We start from the raw sequence: 15,397 nt of genomic DNA, 5'->3' as shown, positions 1-15,397 counted from the left end.
CCGAAAACCGGCCATCCTCCCCCCAGAACGCCATCCCCGCTCCTCGGGGGGCTGCCGCACCCCCTCCCCGGGCACCCCCCGGCCCGGGCACCCCCTCCGCGGGGCCGGGTTGCCGCTAGATGGCACGCGGCGCCCGGCGGAGGCTCCGCGGGGCGGTGCGGGGCGGTGCGGGGCGGAGCGGAGCCGCTGCGCGGGGCTGCGCGGAGCGGAGCGGCCCGGCCATGGGCTCGGCCGGCCCCGGGCAGGGGCAGGGGTAGGGCGGGCGGGGAGGTGCCCCCCACCCGCACCCCGCCATGCGCCCCCGCGGAGCCCCGCGCTCCGCCCGCTGAGCCCCTCGGAGCGTGTCGGGGGGGTGCGGGGGCCGCCCTCCGCTCCCCGCAACTTTGAACGATGATCACAGTCAACGCGGATGGGAAGATAATGGTCAGAAGATGCCTCGTCACCTTGAGACCCTTTAGGTAAAGTTGGTGTGTTTCCTTCTCTCCCTTGCTCCCGCCTCGCCCGGCTCCCGCGGGTGGGAAGCGGGTGGCGGATCGTGGGGGGCTGCGGCTGGACGGGGGGTGTTTGTGTGGCTTGGGCGCAGAGGAGGATGTCAGGGATCCAGGCGGGTTTGCCCGCGGGTCAACCTGCGGGTCCTGCAGCTCTCGCAGGCTGGCGGCCCCCGGTTCACCCCTCCCGCCGGTGTCTTTGGGGTTATCACCGGGCTGTTCGCCGCTGCCTTCTTTGATACCGTCCTCAGAGGTGTGGGCGCTCGGGGTTTTGGTTCCTCTGGTTTAAACCTGCCGACGAGGATTTTGAAACCCATCCTGAACAGGCAGCGATATCCAGGTCGATATCCAAACCTGAAACCCTCCGGCTCCAGCACACCCGTACCGACCCATTGCTTTTCTCCCCTTGGTGTAACTCCTCGTGTTTGCCGTCATGCATTCGCTTCCGCTCTCCAGTCCTTGCTCTCCAGCTTTCTTGCTTCACTGTAGATGCTCTTGGGTTACTCCCAGGCTGGAGACACATGGGAGACGCTGGTAGGTGCTGGGTTTTTCTATGGGGAGAGGCACCAAAAACCCACAGAGGGGCTGGTGCCGTGGGACGAAGCTCAAGGTGGGGTCAGCCCAGCCCAGCGGTTGCCGGCGCTCCCCGCTGTGTTTGAAGGTCTGGGATCACTGGAGGGATCTGGTCGCTGCCTTTTTCCTTAGCCCAGGCTACCGCCCGGAGCTTCAGGGAGGACGGGCTGTGCCTCTCTTTTGCGCTCTGGAGGTGCTGACTGCCTGTCCCCGGGAGCTGCCTGTCTCTGCAGTGCTTGCCTGGAGGGATTCCTGCTGCTGGATCCCGCAGCAGTGCCCTGGGACTGGGGAACTTGGCCAAGGGGATGTCAGAAAGTGGTGGCAGAGGCGTGAGGGTCCCCACGGCTCAGGTTTGCTCTGAGTGTGGAGTGGGGAACGATTGTGAGAGAGATGGGAAGGACACACATGGCTGGGGCTCTTCACTTGGCTATTTGCTTTCTTAACTGGGTTTGAGTCCATAATGAAGAAGTGACTGGCCTAAGCATCCCTGTCCCCTGTCCCCTGGACATCACCCCTGGAGCAGGGGAACCCATCTTCAGCAGAGACCTGGAATCAGGATGGGGGAGCACAGGGAGCGTGTCACAAGGTGATCAGAAGGTCCCATTGGAGATGAGGATGTGTGTGGATGAGAGTTCTGTGGTGGCTGGAGGGTCCCTGGTGTCTGTAGCAGTGTGGAGGACCTGCACCATCCTGTCTGTGTGCCCTGGGCCGGCTTCTACTCTCAAACCATTACAGACCAGTATCGGTTCCATGGGAACCAGCAGGGTTGCCTTTGTTAAAAATCAGGCTTTCCCTGTGTAAGAGGAGAAATTCTCAGGACCATCTCTTTGCTGTCCCACAATGTCCAGGACCTCTGCACCTCCTCCATGCTGCTGTCATGCTGAGTGTGACACCCCCCCCATGCCACAGTCCTCACCTTGCTCCCAGCCCAGCGTGGGCAAGTGTTGGCACTACCCCGCTCCAGCAGTAACTTGGCACAAATCAGCACCCCCTGCCCTAAAATCAGCACCCACGTTCTCAGCTGATGTGGATCACCTACACGAGTGGGAGTAGGTTGTGACAATCAGGATGTAAATCGGTTCCTTGTTGCTGGCTGGGCAAAGCCTGGCTGCTCCAGGGAATCCCGGGGTGCGATCCCCTGCCTGGTGTAGACTCCTGGCAGCCCTGCTGTCGTCAAACAGCGAACAGGAAACCTGATCCTTTGCACCAAAACATTTCATTAACCACCCTCCAGACACGCTTAGCAAAGCAGTGCAAAGCCCTGAGCTGCGAGAGCTCCTGCAGCAAAGGGGAAGGGAAGGGAGAGCACATCTCTCCGTGCGTGTTTCGTGCTGCCAGATTTAGTCACGAATTCACTGTGGAGCCCTGGTCCAGCTCACCCAGCTCTTGGTTTTGTAGAACTTGGGGAGTTCAGGCAAGTTTGCCAGCTGGAAACCAAAGCTGGGCTTTCCATGTGATATAACATTGATCAGTGAGAGAGTTCACTCTGGTCCCCTTTGTGGAAGATGATGCCCACGGCTGAGCATCAGTTCAGCAGTGCTGTGATGCTGCTGGGCTCTGAGCAAAAAAAGGTTTGCAGGAGAAGGATCATCTTTTATTAACTTGACTGCTGCTGCTTGTAGGAATGGTGGCTCAGCCTCTGGGCTTAAGAGACTTGGGTGTTGAAAACTTGTTTAATAAAAGATGTTACCTGTTCTCCGTAGCCCTTGTTTTCCCCTGTGCATCTGTGTAATATTCTTCCTGTGGGTTCCAGAGGGGTGATGCAGCACTGTGGACACAGTCCCAGTGTCACCTGCTGGGTGCTGCTGGCCTTCCTCCCTCCACTGCCTCCCAACTCAGCGCTCAGACCCTCCTGGTCACGTCCAGCTTTCAGTTCCATGGGCCAGAATCTGCCACGACTGGGCATCACTTCCAATTTTCACTAAAGGCTCAGGGAATTTGGCTTCCTTCTCTTTTGGCACCAAGCCAGAGCCCAGAACTGTGAACATTTCAGTTTGGGGAGGATATGGAGAGGGACTTGGCACCAGAACTGTGCTGGGAGATGAATTAAACGTGATGTGGGATGACAGGCAAAGCCAGCATGCAGGATAGATGTTACTGTTCATTGGAGCTCCATAGTCTTCAGGGAGTCAGACTTGATTTTGGGGCAGAGGACCCAGTGCCTTTGGACAATTTGGAATATCTGGGGATTGGTATGTTTTACCTGCTTCATGGTATTTTTTGCATATAGAGACTGCTCAGATAAGGCTTGGCCAAGCATTTTTAATCATCTGGAGAAGATCAACAGAAGTAAAAGAGATGGGGTCCTCAGGCTGAGAGTCCACATCTGCACCCTCCATGCTCCCTGGAACACTGCTGCTGGGCTCAATCCACTTCTCTCCCAAACACAGCAATTCCAGTTAGGCTCTTATCCCTCTTTTTTTTTTTTTTTTTCTAGGGAGAAAGCATCTTGCATCTCCCCTGCTCTCTGTGTAATCCAGTCAAAATGAAAAAGGTTTTGTTTCCTAGTGAGATAATAGAGCACCTTTATACCTTTTCCCTCCCTTCCCCTTTTTGTTTCCTCCCTCTTTTGCTTCCCTTCCCCTCTTTCTTTTTGCTTGGTGTTTAACCATCACTCCTTGCCAGAGTATAATTACGAAGATTAAAAAGCGTAAACAAGGTCTTGCATAATGATGAAGATATTGTCAGTAGGAGGGGTGAGAGCAAAGAACAAGATCAGATCAGAGCACTTAGTCAGGTGATGCTGTGTTAAAATGTCCCTTGGGGGAGGGGGCCTTGGGTGGGTTTTGTGCCATGATGTGCTCCCAGGGAGGACCCTCGGTCGCAGGGCATTGCTGGGCTTTGACCTCCTTCAGCTTGTTTCTTCTCCACTGTGCTGTTGTCCTGTCCTGCCAGGGAAGTGCCATGGCAGACAGTTGCCCCCCTCTGCTTCTCTAAGGACAAATTCAGCCCTCCAAAGCCAAGCTGGGTGCTGCAAACCCCTCCACTGTGTTCCTGAGAGCCTTTTCCAGACCCAGCACTGTGCTGTGTGGCTGGGAACAGGGTGTGATAATGGGAATGCACTAATGTCCCCAGATCACCCCCTCTCCAAGCTATTTATGGGACACCACGTTGCTTTGCAGCATCAGGGATGCTCTGCTGCCTCCACAATCACCTCCGTGCTGGAGCTGGACCACGGCTCTCTGGAAAGCCTGCTCTGAGGTCTGCTTTGGGATCGGGGCTGAGGTCCTTGGGCATCTCTGTGTGCAGATGCTGCAGCTCGATGGTTTATCAGCATCTGCTGGGGAGGGGATGGCTGTGCTCCACTAGTTACTGCTTGTAGGGCACTCCAGCCATGCCTGTAGCCAGGCCTTTAGGGATGGGAGTCTGGATTAGCAGAGACTTAGCTAATAGCTTTTTTAAACTGCTTTCCACCCTTCCAGGGCAGGCTCATTCCGAAGTGAAAGGGACCTGAGCTGCTTCACTCCTGGAGTGCCTGCACAGGGGTGTCAGGCAGTTTTAGTGATGCCCTTGAGCATCCCCTCTCCCAGGTGGGTCAGATCTCCCGGCCTGGCTGTCAGGGAGTGTTTGTGTTGGTGCTGAGTGTGCTGCTGTCAGAGCTTGTTAATGCTGACGAGCCCAGGGTGTTGCTTTTTCTCCTGATTAGGTGAGAAGGGGGTGGGGATCTGCACAGTGCTGCTCCCCCAGAGCCATGGCCAGGTGCCCCTGATCTGCTGGTGATGGGGCAGGGCTGGTCCATGGGAGCAGGGGGATGGACCAGGATCAGGTGCCTGTCTGCTGAGCAAGGCTGATCCTCCTCAGAGCAGGCAGAGGAAACCCTTTGTTCTTGCACTGCAACTTGCAACTGTGTGCATTGTCTGTTCAACAGCAGTTGGAGCTGGTGGGATGGAGGTAGGGAGCTCCTGGGGTCCTGTGGGGGTGCCATGTCCTGCCCAGGAGTCTTTCCAGGCAAGGAAAGCCTGGCAGTGCTGTGCTGGGACAGTAGGGAGCTGCCCTGGGAGCTCCTCCAGTAGATCTCCCTGAGGAAGCCCAGTCCTTCTTGAGCTGCTTGACCCTGTACTTCAGCTCTTCACAACATCTCCTGTCACTAACAAGGGCTTTGAAGGAGGTCACTTTATTTGCCAGCCCTTTTCAGCGGCAGATAATTGCCATGCTGGTGAATTGTAGCTCAGAGTTGGTGGCTGGTTCCTAATCCTCTGCCTTTTAACTATGTAGTAATGCTTAGATGGGGGGCTCCTTTGCAAGCTGTTCTCTGGAAAAGCCTGGTTTGGGTGTTGAGTGGCTGTGCTGTGGGTCTGTGTGCACAGCTCCCGAGCCCTGTGGATAATGCTGTGAGCTTGTAGAGGAGAGTTACTGGTTCCTGCCCTCCATGGTTTGCTTCCCTTTGGCTCAGGGATGCTGGGAGGAAGCAATGTCAAGTGACCACCCCTAAGGTCTTCCTCAGCTCCCTGTTCCACATATGATTTATTTATCAGACGACAAACCTGTTTTTTCACAAGGCTGCCTGACAGATATCTTTTTTCCTTCACCTTCTTAAAATTTTCCCTGGGTTTGCTGGGATCCCTGGTACACCATGGCTCTGGAAGCTGTTGTACATGGCACCTGGCAGTGGCTCTGCCAGGGCTTTTCCCGTGTGTCCACTGGAGGATCCTGCACCTCCACGGAGTCTCAGAGATGACGGCAGCATCTCTGAGCAGTGGAAGGAGGCCAGGCACCCATCCCTTGGCACAGTGTGCTCTGCTTTATGCTCCCTGGTGCACAGTAACCCTCCTGCTGGCACAGGGCTCTTGCCATCAGCCTTTTCACTCCCCAAAAAGTTACTGGCCTGAGCAGGAGCGGTGTTGAGAGCTCCTGCTTCTCGTGCAGCTGGAGGTGACCGCGAGCTCAGACGGGAGTGACGTGCAGGGTGACATCCTGACTGGTGTGTCCCTGTGGGAGCTGCTTTCCTGGCAGCCTGGATGAACAAAGCAGTGATGGGATGGTCCCAGGCCATGTGTGTGCTGCCAGTGCAGGTCCCTCCTCATCTCCCTGCTGCCAGTGCAGGTCCCTCCTCATCTGCCTGTACTGCACAGGCCGTGCCAGACACAATGGCAAATGCCAGTGGCCTAGTTACAGGGGAACAAAAGATCTTACTTAAAAAAAAAAAAAAAGGGTTTGGTTTGTTGTTTTTTTTTTTTAGATTCTGTGGGAGGAAGGGAAGGTATAAGGCCTTTCTTTACTCTGGACTCTCCCAGGAGGAACATGGGTATTGTTCATTGTAGTGGTTCCTGCGGTCGAGGTTGTTGGGCTGGATCTAGTGGAGCATCTTGGTCTGGCAGTCGTGGTCTGGCTCAGCTTTCCCATTGAAGATGCAAGTCCTCCACTCCCCTTTCAGAGCCTGCCTGTCAGAGCAGGCTGCAGGGATTTCAGAGGGTGTTCTCAGGCAGAACCTGCCTGCTCAGTGCCAGGGTTTGGGCAGAAGCCCCCTGGGGCTCTTGTGAAGCACGGGTGGGTCTGGCCGTGGTTGGGGTGAGGTGCTGGTGTGCTCTTGTGGGACTGGGGCTGCAGAGATGCTCCTTGCCTGTGCTGAGTGGAGTGACCCGTGGGGATGGAGCAGTGGGAAGTTGGGATGGTCCCATAGACCCCAAAACAAAGTGGTTCCTGCAGAGGGGTTACCCCAGGCACGGAGGGTGGTGGAGCTGGCCCAGGAGTGAGCTGGTTCCTCATCACACCTCCAGCTCTACTTTCTCTCCCACAGGATTTTCGTGCTGGGCATTGGATTTTTTACCCTGTGCTTCCTGATGACTTCTCTGGGAGGGCAGTTCTCTGCCAAACGCCTGGGGGACTCCCCCTTCACCATCCGGACCGAAGGTAAGTGCAGCTCCACGTCCATCCTGTCCCGTGGGATGCTCCCTGTGCTCCGTGTCCATCCTGCCAAGGATGCAGGAGGATGGTGCTTGGATCCTCCATTCCCACAGGTCCCTCCTGGCCCATTTCAGGAATGTCAGGATGGCTCAGGGTCCTGTTGGCCCTTCTTGCCATGGTGTGGGGCACTTTGCAGTCACGTGTCTAAAACCTGGCTGTGTTCACATCCAGAGGTGTGACACAGTGGGGACAAGTGCTGGAGTGTGGGTACTGACCCTGGCTCGCAGCAGAGGGATGTGGAAACAGTGGGATTAGACCTTCAGCTGGCAGCAGTGTGGGTTGCATGGGCTGCACCTGGTCTGACACGTGGAGGATTTGGCTCAGGTGCTCGGAGGGGTCAGTGGTTTTGAGCAGTTTTGGTCTGCAGGGAGTGGAAATTGTTTCTTAGGGAAGGGAAAATAAAAAGGCCTTTGTGGTTTCGCGGATGTACTGAAACATAGAAAAGAATAATCCGATTTTTAGCAAGTGTGTGTTCTGTTACATTTTTTAAAACACCTCCTTTGGCGAGACATGAAGTCAGCTCAGCAGACAGCTTCTGTGGTGGGAGGGTCATGTCCTGCCCTTGCTCTGGGAGAGCACTGCTACCAGGAATTGAGCTTCCCCTGACTTTTCCTCTGTGATTCCAGTCGACTGAACTGCACAGAGGGAAATTCCCAGCTGGAACTCTGCTGAGCAGGCTTGGTCAGGCCACCATGGCCTCCTCTTCCTCTGTACCAAAAGCATGGAGGGATCTGAGCTCCACAGCCTCACCTGGAATGTGATTTTGGGACATTAAATCCTTTCCTTTTGGTGCTGGAGGAAGTGCTAGTTGCTTCCTTACAGGAGTAGAAGACTAAAGTGATGGTTTCCAGAAGTTGGATAGTGCTTGTTGAACTGCTTAGCTGACTTTCAGAGATGAATGGGCAGCTGGTTTGTGTTCTCCCTATGGATGGTGGCTGGTGTTCTTCCCCCTCTGCTCCCCTAATCCCATCACCAGCTCCATTAAACCCCTTCCCCAAGGGACTGGTGTTTTCCTGGTGACCTCAGCCTGAGCTGGAGCAGGTTGCAGGATCAGTGCTTTTTTACTGTTTCTGCATGTCTTGGCACAGTCAAGGGACCTGACCCTCTAAGGAAGGTGGTGCTGTGTTAATGTCTCTGTACCCATTCCAAGAACAGTCCTGGGATGGCTGGTGAGTGGAACCTGGATGTAGGGGATTTCTTCCTTCTCAGGATGAAAAGCAGCACATGAGGAGGGTGGGCAGAAGCCCCCAGACCACTGCCTCCTCCAGACCTGGCTTTTGAGGAGATGGGTCCTGAAAAGATTCCTTAGTTTGAAATTAAAGGTGTCACTGTTATAGCTGCTCTCTGTCTCAGGAGAGCTCCAGTGTCCCCAAGGAGTTTGCAGAGAACTAGAAGAAAGGCAAAGAGGGACTGATTAACTGTGGGACCAGCATAGCTGAGAGGTGGCACAGGTTGTGCTGCAATGAGCAGCAAAGGTTTCCAGAAACCTGCAGAAGCACCTGGTGTTACCCCAAAGGACCTTAAAGTTGGGGTGAAATGATGGCAAAAAGGCAATTATTCATCTCTCTATCCCCTCTCTGGATGCCTTGGAGTGGAATAGTTCTCCCATCTTTATTCTTGTCATCAGTTTAACCCAGACCTTTGAGTGCACAGATTCCATCCTTGCCTGTGTCTTGTTCACTGGGTACAATGTCAGTGCAGTGCTGGAGCTGGATCACGAGAAACCTCCTTTTTCAGGCTCTCACCTTTGAGTTCTTCATGCTTACTGCTTCAGGTGCTTAAATCAAGGTATGTAAACGGGTTCTCTTCCTTGCACTGAGCCCCTTCAGCTGTGCTGAGGGCTGTGAGCACCAGCCTGGCTGGTCAGGGGAGATGCTGCTTTGCTCTGAGGTGGTGCAGGTTGAATGTTGCTTCTGGTAATGCCTGGTTGGTCTCATTTAAAGAAGGAAAAAAAATAAATCATAATCCAGGTCCTCTAATTTTTCAGGGTTTTGGTCTCTTAGGTTTCTAACTGGCTAAGGCAAGTCCCGCTTTGTTAGAAAGCTCAAAATTTCAGTGTAAAACCAATTTTTTTCCTTTATTCTGTGGATTTGGCAAGCAAAGTATTGCTTCCAGATAAATTGCTGCACATTTGGCTGTTGCTGTGTTTCTTATTGGGGGAGGTATGGCTCATTCATGGTCTCACACACTGTTTTTGAACACAAAGCATCCTCTCTCCTGTCTCTGGAGGAAGGATGCCAGATTGGAGGAGAGTTGTATTCTTTGTCCTCAGGACTTGGCAGGTGCAACCTGAGAGGTTTTTTTCTAGCTCTTTAACACTGGGCTCAGCCTTTCCTGTGACACTGATACATAGGGACTGGCTGTCCCACAGGGCAAACAGCTACATGGGGTGAGCAACCCCCAGAGCAGAGCGGGACCAAGGCTCAGGACATGCACAAGGCAGGAGCTGTCTAATGTCAGTACAGACCCCTCTCTGCCACCTGTCAAAGGTGGCTGTTGGGGGAGGCTCTGGTGGCTGGAAAAGCCAACTATCACACCCATGGAAAAAGTCAGGAAGGATGATGTGCACTGGGCAGCCTTACTGGTGCACTGGGAAATGGGGAGTCAAAGCCCACGGGAAGCTGGGGAAACTCCATCCTTGGGGACTCTGAGAACACTTCTGGCTCACGTGAGGCTGTGGGCAGGTCTGACCCCCTCTGTTTGGAGCAGGAGGTCAGGGAAGCGACTCCAGAGGTCCCTCCTGGCTGGGGGAGTGGGGAGATCACGTGGAGGAGGGTGGGAATGCACGTCGAAGTCAGGGGGATGGGAACAGAAGTGGATATGCTGCTTATTAGTGCTGTGAAGTCTCAAAAGGTCTTTTTGAATAACAAACTGGCATTTAATTAACACGTGTTGTGGATCCCAAGGAAACCCAAGAAATATTCCAGGTGGTTACTGCTGCTGTTAGGTGCACAGTGCTGGGCTGAGGGTGAGCTCAGAGGAGCAGGTTAATTTTGCTGGGCTGATCAGCCCTTGGTGTGGGGAGATCAGGCTGATATTCTCACAAACATGGACAGGTTCAGGGCTGATGGCTTTGGAGGAGTTCTGGGTGTGTGGCCTCATGTTTGCCATGCCCAGGCTTAAGTATCTTTTGGGACTGGGCTCCTGGTGGGGAAGGAGCCTGATCCCTGCTGCTGTTCCCTGCTCCACCTGGACTCATCGAAGCACAGGGTTTATGGGCCCTTCTGAGCATTATTCATTAACTGCTGGATGTTGCAGGGAACCTGGCAGCATCCTCTCCCAGGCACTCTGAGGTGGGCTGCTCTACCAGCAGAGCTGGTGTCTTTAGCAGGGTAGGCTTTTGGCTTGTGAGTGTCAGGTCCTGTGGTCCTTCCTGGGGCTGATCCCAGCTTTTGTGGCTGTTTGTGCTGCTTGTTGTTTCCACATGTCTTGCCAAGCTCAGCATTGATGCTGTGCAGGGGAAGCTGCCCCTGTGCTTCAGTGCCTGCAGGGCTGGGGTGGCTGCAGAGTATCAGGAGGTGTCAAAAAAATCACTTGCTTAAAAATCGTTTGCATCCAAGAGATCCTTTGTGTTGTGGGTAAATGCTAAAGCTCACGGTCCAGTTTAGGCTGGGGCTGTTCCTGTTTCTCCCTGGGTGTCCTGACCAGCCCAACCCTGAACCTCAGATATTGCAATCCAAGGGGAAACATGAAAATCCCCCCGCCCTGCCAAGGGCTTTCTTGGCTTCTCAGCTGTGCGAGCAGCCGATCATAACCAAAATAAAGATAGATGTGAGGCAGGAGCATGAAAAGGAGAAATGGATAATGTCACAGCCCAAAAGTTAATCCCATTTAAAATTTGATTTTTGTATGTGAATCCCTTTCTTGGCGGTTGTCTCCAAAAGCCAAGTTTCTCAGTGTGTGCCAGAAATCATTCCTCAGATGGATTCTCTGCTTGGTGATTCGATGCTGCAGAGGCTTTGCATCTTGACAATAAATAAAAAAAAGCCTTCTGAAATGCAAGTTATTTTATCCTAATCCGCTGCTGTCAAGTAAACACAGACAAAGGTTCCTTTGTTTTGAAATGGCCACCGAGAGAATTTGTTCTGCAAACAAAGATGTAGATAAAAAAGGGAACAGATAGGTCTATAAATTTTGAACGTGGGAGATGTTTTGGGAAGGGCTCTAGACTCATGAGATTGAGTTGTTTGTGCCCTCTTCTCTCCTGCTCTTTAGAATTTAAGATGTTCGGTGTTTCTTTTTTTTTCCCAAGCATCTTTCTTGGGGTTGTTTTACTGCCAGAGTTAAGGGGCAGGGGGCTGATCCTGAAAAAGTACCAGAATCTGCAGTCCTGGTGCTGGCAGTGCAGCCAGGAGGGATTTGGCAGTGGTCCCCCAGGCTGGATTTGGTAGGGATATACATCCTGGTGGTGGAGTTTGCTGCTGCAGGGGATTAGCAGAGGAAAACAGGTTATTAAGTGTTAAAAAGCCATTAGATGTGGCTGGAAGAGTGCCTGGAACGGCTGTGGCTTGTTCAAAAAATCAAAAGCCTCTGGATTCCTCTTGCTGTTGGTTCCTGTATGGTTGGGTATGAGGTGCTGGAGGGATTTGCTGCAGACCCAGGGGATGTGTAGGATGGGTCCTGATATCCCGGATTGGCTGGAGTTGAGCTCTGCCCTCCTGCTGGGCTTCTGATTCTTGCCAGAGGGATCTGGTTTGATTTCAGCTGACCTTGGTGGTGCTTTGGTACAAGGGCTTTGAGTGGTTCATATAGATGGAGGTGTTTGGGGTCTGTGAGGTCCTTGAATCCCAATGCCTTTGGGAAGTGGTGGTTTGCTGAGTGACTGGAGTTGTGTGTTTACTGTCTTTTTAACCTGTTTTCAAGTGTTTCCTGCTTCTCAGCTTGAGAGCTCAGCACCTGGCCTTTTCCACCCCAAAACAAGCTTCCCAGCAGCATCTCCAGCTGTTTTCCTGTCAGTGACCACAGCTGGGCTCCTGCATTGTGTTTCCTCAACTGCCTTGGAAAGGGATCAGTGGGGATGGGATGAAGGAAGGACAGGGGTGGTGGAGAGCTGATTTTAGAGCACGAACTGGAAAATACAAGAAAGCAGGGGTGAAGCACATCCTCTGCAAGGCTGTTGCACCTTTTCCTGGGTTGCCAAGATGTCTTTTGGGGTTTGTTCTCCTTGGGGCTGCAGGATACGGACCCTGATGGGATAATAAACAGCTTGTGGACTGGGACAGGGGATTTCCCAGTCCTACACCACTGGGACTTTCTGCAGCAGGGCAAAGGTAACTTGACCTGGAATCTGTCTGGGGGCAGCCAGTGCAGCAGAGAACAACTGCTGAGAACAACATCTGCTGCAAAAACCTCTGAGACTTGATCATTCGTATTCCTTTTTTAGGGAATAAAAAAAGGCATCTGGGAAAGTTGTGGAGAAAGCCTACTAGGGAAGCCCCCCTTACTGGCTTGGGGTATCTTGTCCTGCATGCAGCCCGTGGGGGAAACTGAGCACTGCAGCTTCCTTGGGGTGTCAGAGTGGCTCTGGTTTGCCATGTTGGGCTATCAGGGGAGGTCCAGAGACAGCAGCCAAGGCATGTTGTGCTGGAAATGGTGTTTAACATCACCTGGCAGAAATCCTGCCCTATTCTCCCCAAACCCAGCTCCCCTCCTGTATTCCAGCTGCTGGAGTGCTCTGCCTCTCCTGCAGCTGATGCTTACTCCAGTTCCTGGAATCTCACCTGCCTGAAGCAATTTCTTCCATCAGGGAGTGCAGAAGAGGTGAGAGGGAGATGGTTCAGGGCTGTGCAGCACAGCTGAGTGCTTTGTTGTTTGTGCCTTTTGTTTCTCTCCAGAGCAGGGATGTTGGTGGAGGGGTGGGAACTGCGCTGCAGAAGATAATGTTGGAAGTTGCTCAGGGTTTTATAGGGCATCATCACTTTTTCAGAGCTGTAGGACTGTGAAGCAACAGGATCTTGTGTTATTTCAATCCCTTGAATTGCTCCCTGAGGAGCGGAGCAAAGAGGCCAAATAGAAACACGAGAACCTACATGATCTCCTCAGAGGGGTCCTTTGCTCCTGCTCCTGTCTCTGCTGCTTTTCCTTGTGCTCCAGCAGCATCCCAGCTGGGTTAGCATGCCCAGGTAACATTGCCATTTGTTCTCACAGAAGATGCAGAAAGGTCAAGCTTGCATTTGCCAGTGCTTGGAGTGAGCTTGAAAAACTCCCTGTCCTCCCTCACAGTCAACTGTGCTGGGGGAGGAGGAAGAGGAGGAGGAGGAGGAGGTCTGTGTCCATGATCCTGACCTGCTGTGTATCTTCTCATCATGAGGGATGACAGCAGAGGAGGGGACAGCTTGGTTGGGCTCTGTCCTGGCTGCAGTGAGATGCTGCTCAGCCTGAAGGAGCTTTAAAGCAAAACACAGATGTGTTCACCCTCCCATCCCAGTTCCCTCCCTCTTGGGAGAGGTAATTTCAGGACCCATTTGCAAACTTGGGTCACTGCCATCTGTGACAGATCCCAGTCTGCTTCTCTCCAGAGCACATACTTCTTCTGGCAGGAGCTTGAGTGGGGCAAAATACCCAAAAGTTGCTTTGTGGTTTTGAGAATCCCTTTTCTTACCTGACCTGGCTGGAGAGAGCACCCAGGAGCGAGGGCTCTGACTGCTCCTTCCTTGAGACATGGTGCACAGATGTGTAATTCCAGGGATGTTCGTGTTCCCTTTGCTTTCAAAAAGCCATGTGAGTTACAAATTTATCTTGCTGCCTTTAATGCACAGTGAAGGTGACAGGAGAACCAGTTGTGAAGACTCGTGTAATCCGGTGACAGTGACGGGGGGCGCAGGCAGAGGAGGGAGGGAGCTGGGCAGACTCTGCTCAGCAAATCCGGTGCTAATTATTCCCAGTTTCTCCCTGAGTGAGTTATAACCCTCTCCCGGGCTGCTTGTGTCGTGTTTTGATGTTGTCTGCTGATCAGCCCTGGGTAAGTGCAGTGGCTTGTGAGCAGCTTGTCAGGATCAGTGGAAGCTGGAGCGTGTCTCTCCGGATGGCGCTGGATGCTGGTCCAGGCAGGGGGATGAGGCTTCTCTCAGGAGCTGAATCCAGAATTTGCTTGTGCAAAACTCTCTCTGAAGGCAGCAGGGGTTTTCCCTCTCTGATCACCTCTTCCTGCAGTGCCTGTGGGGCTGTTATCCAGGTCCCTATGGAGAGGGTGTGGGTCAGTGGGTGTGTGTCACCTCCTTGGCACCAACTGGGACATTCAGATCTTGCATGTCCCCAATGCTTTATTTTTCTCCTGCTGTATCCAGAGCTGGATTAGAGTCTCCTGTGGGTGCCAGCCAGGGGGAACCCATGGGGAGGAGTGTGCTGGGCAGCTCTTCAGTGCCTGGGGCTCATTTCCAGCCTTGCTGCATCCATCCCTTCCAAAGCCACTCCAAGCTGCCTTGGAGGCTGGAGCAGCCAGCTGATGCTATGAGAAGTTGGCTGGTTGGTGCAAGTGGAGTGGTTGGTTCTGGGAGGATCTCCTTGGTGAGAAGCTGTGCTGGGGGCTGATGGGCTTTTGATTTTTCCTGGGGAAGTGGGGGTAACTCTGGCAGCTCCTGCTGCTTGGGACTGTTCTCCCCCTTCCTTATTGTCCAAGTACTGCTGGGGAGAAGGGGGTTAATGGAGACCCCAGATGCAGGGTGAGGGCTTTCTGCCTCAGGCATTGCCTTTTGCCAGCTCCTGCTGGATGCTTGGTTGCTCCAAGAGCTCTTTTAAGTGGGTAACACAGCACCCGTGAGTGCCATTGGCTCCACTGTGCTGGGGTTGCACCCCCATGGCCAACACCAGGATGTCCTTAACCTGCATTTTTTTGGGAGCAGACCATTGTTTTGTTTGGGTGGAGAAAGTGGGGGTTGATAAAAAGTGTGTGTCCTCTCCTGCTTCTGCTGGTGTCCCCCATCAGAACGTGCACTGTGCTCCCATCCCCAACCCACACTTGGAAAGGGAGTTACAAGTGGAAGTGTAGAACTTTACTGCTCTTATTAAATTGCTGTTGCAGGCAGGGAAATGAGTGCTGTTAAAATAAGGAAAGTAAAGGCATCTACGGGGTTCCACATCACACTGGGGGTTACTGCCCACTTCTGTGGGAATATGCTGGGGGAGGAAAATGCATATTGAGGGGGGTAAAAAGAAGTGTCAGGGCTGCTGTTTCAGTGGTTAAGACTGAATCCACTCTGTGAACATTTCTCTTACTGAAGAAGTGGCTGTTTGGTAGAATTACTGCTCAGAATTTGATGCCCGCAGGCTTAAAGAGAAGAAAAAAATTATGCCACCAAACCTATGGGAAGATGGGAGTGTAAATTCCTGAGTCTGGGGGAGCAGAGGTGAAGACGTCGGTGCAGGGATGTGCACTGACCCCTTCCCTGCTGTCCCCACATTGCAGGAGGCAGGAACAGCATCCTGCTGCCCTG

General features: G+C 53.2%; 1 protein-coding gene across 2 annotated transcripts in view; it reads left to right on the top strand.

Annotated features, from left to right (window-relative positions):
- The first annotated feature begins 231 nt into the window (after nt 1-231).
- Nucleotides 232-15,397, top strand: part of MGAT5B (alpha-1,6-mannosylglycoprotein 6-beta-N-acetylglucosaminyltransferase B) — a 64,754-nt gene continuing 49,588 nt past the window's right edge. For both annotated transcript variants that reach the window (XM_064675731.1, XM_064675729.1), the window contains exons 1-2: nt 232-458; nt 6,799-6,911. In XM_064675731.1, coding sequence (XP_064531801.1) covers nt 391-458; nt 6,799-6,911 — 181 coding nt within the window. In that variant the 5' untranslated portion in view covers nt 232-390. The remainder of the gene's footprint in view (nt 459-6,798; nt 6,912-15,397) is intronic.

The sequence above is a fragment of the Pseudopipra pipra genome, chromosome 19, assembly GCF_036250125.1.
Source record: "Pseudopipra pipra isolate bDixPip1 chromosome 19, bDixPip1.hap1, whole genome shotgun sequence".
Lineage (NCBI taxonomy): Eukaryota > Metazoa > Chordata > Aves > Passeriformes > Pipridae > Pseudopipra > Pseudopipra pipra.
The sequence above is the reverse complement of the archived record's forward strand: the minus strand, read 5'-3'. Positions and strand labels throughout refer to the sequence as shown.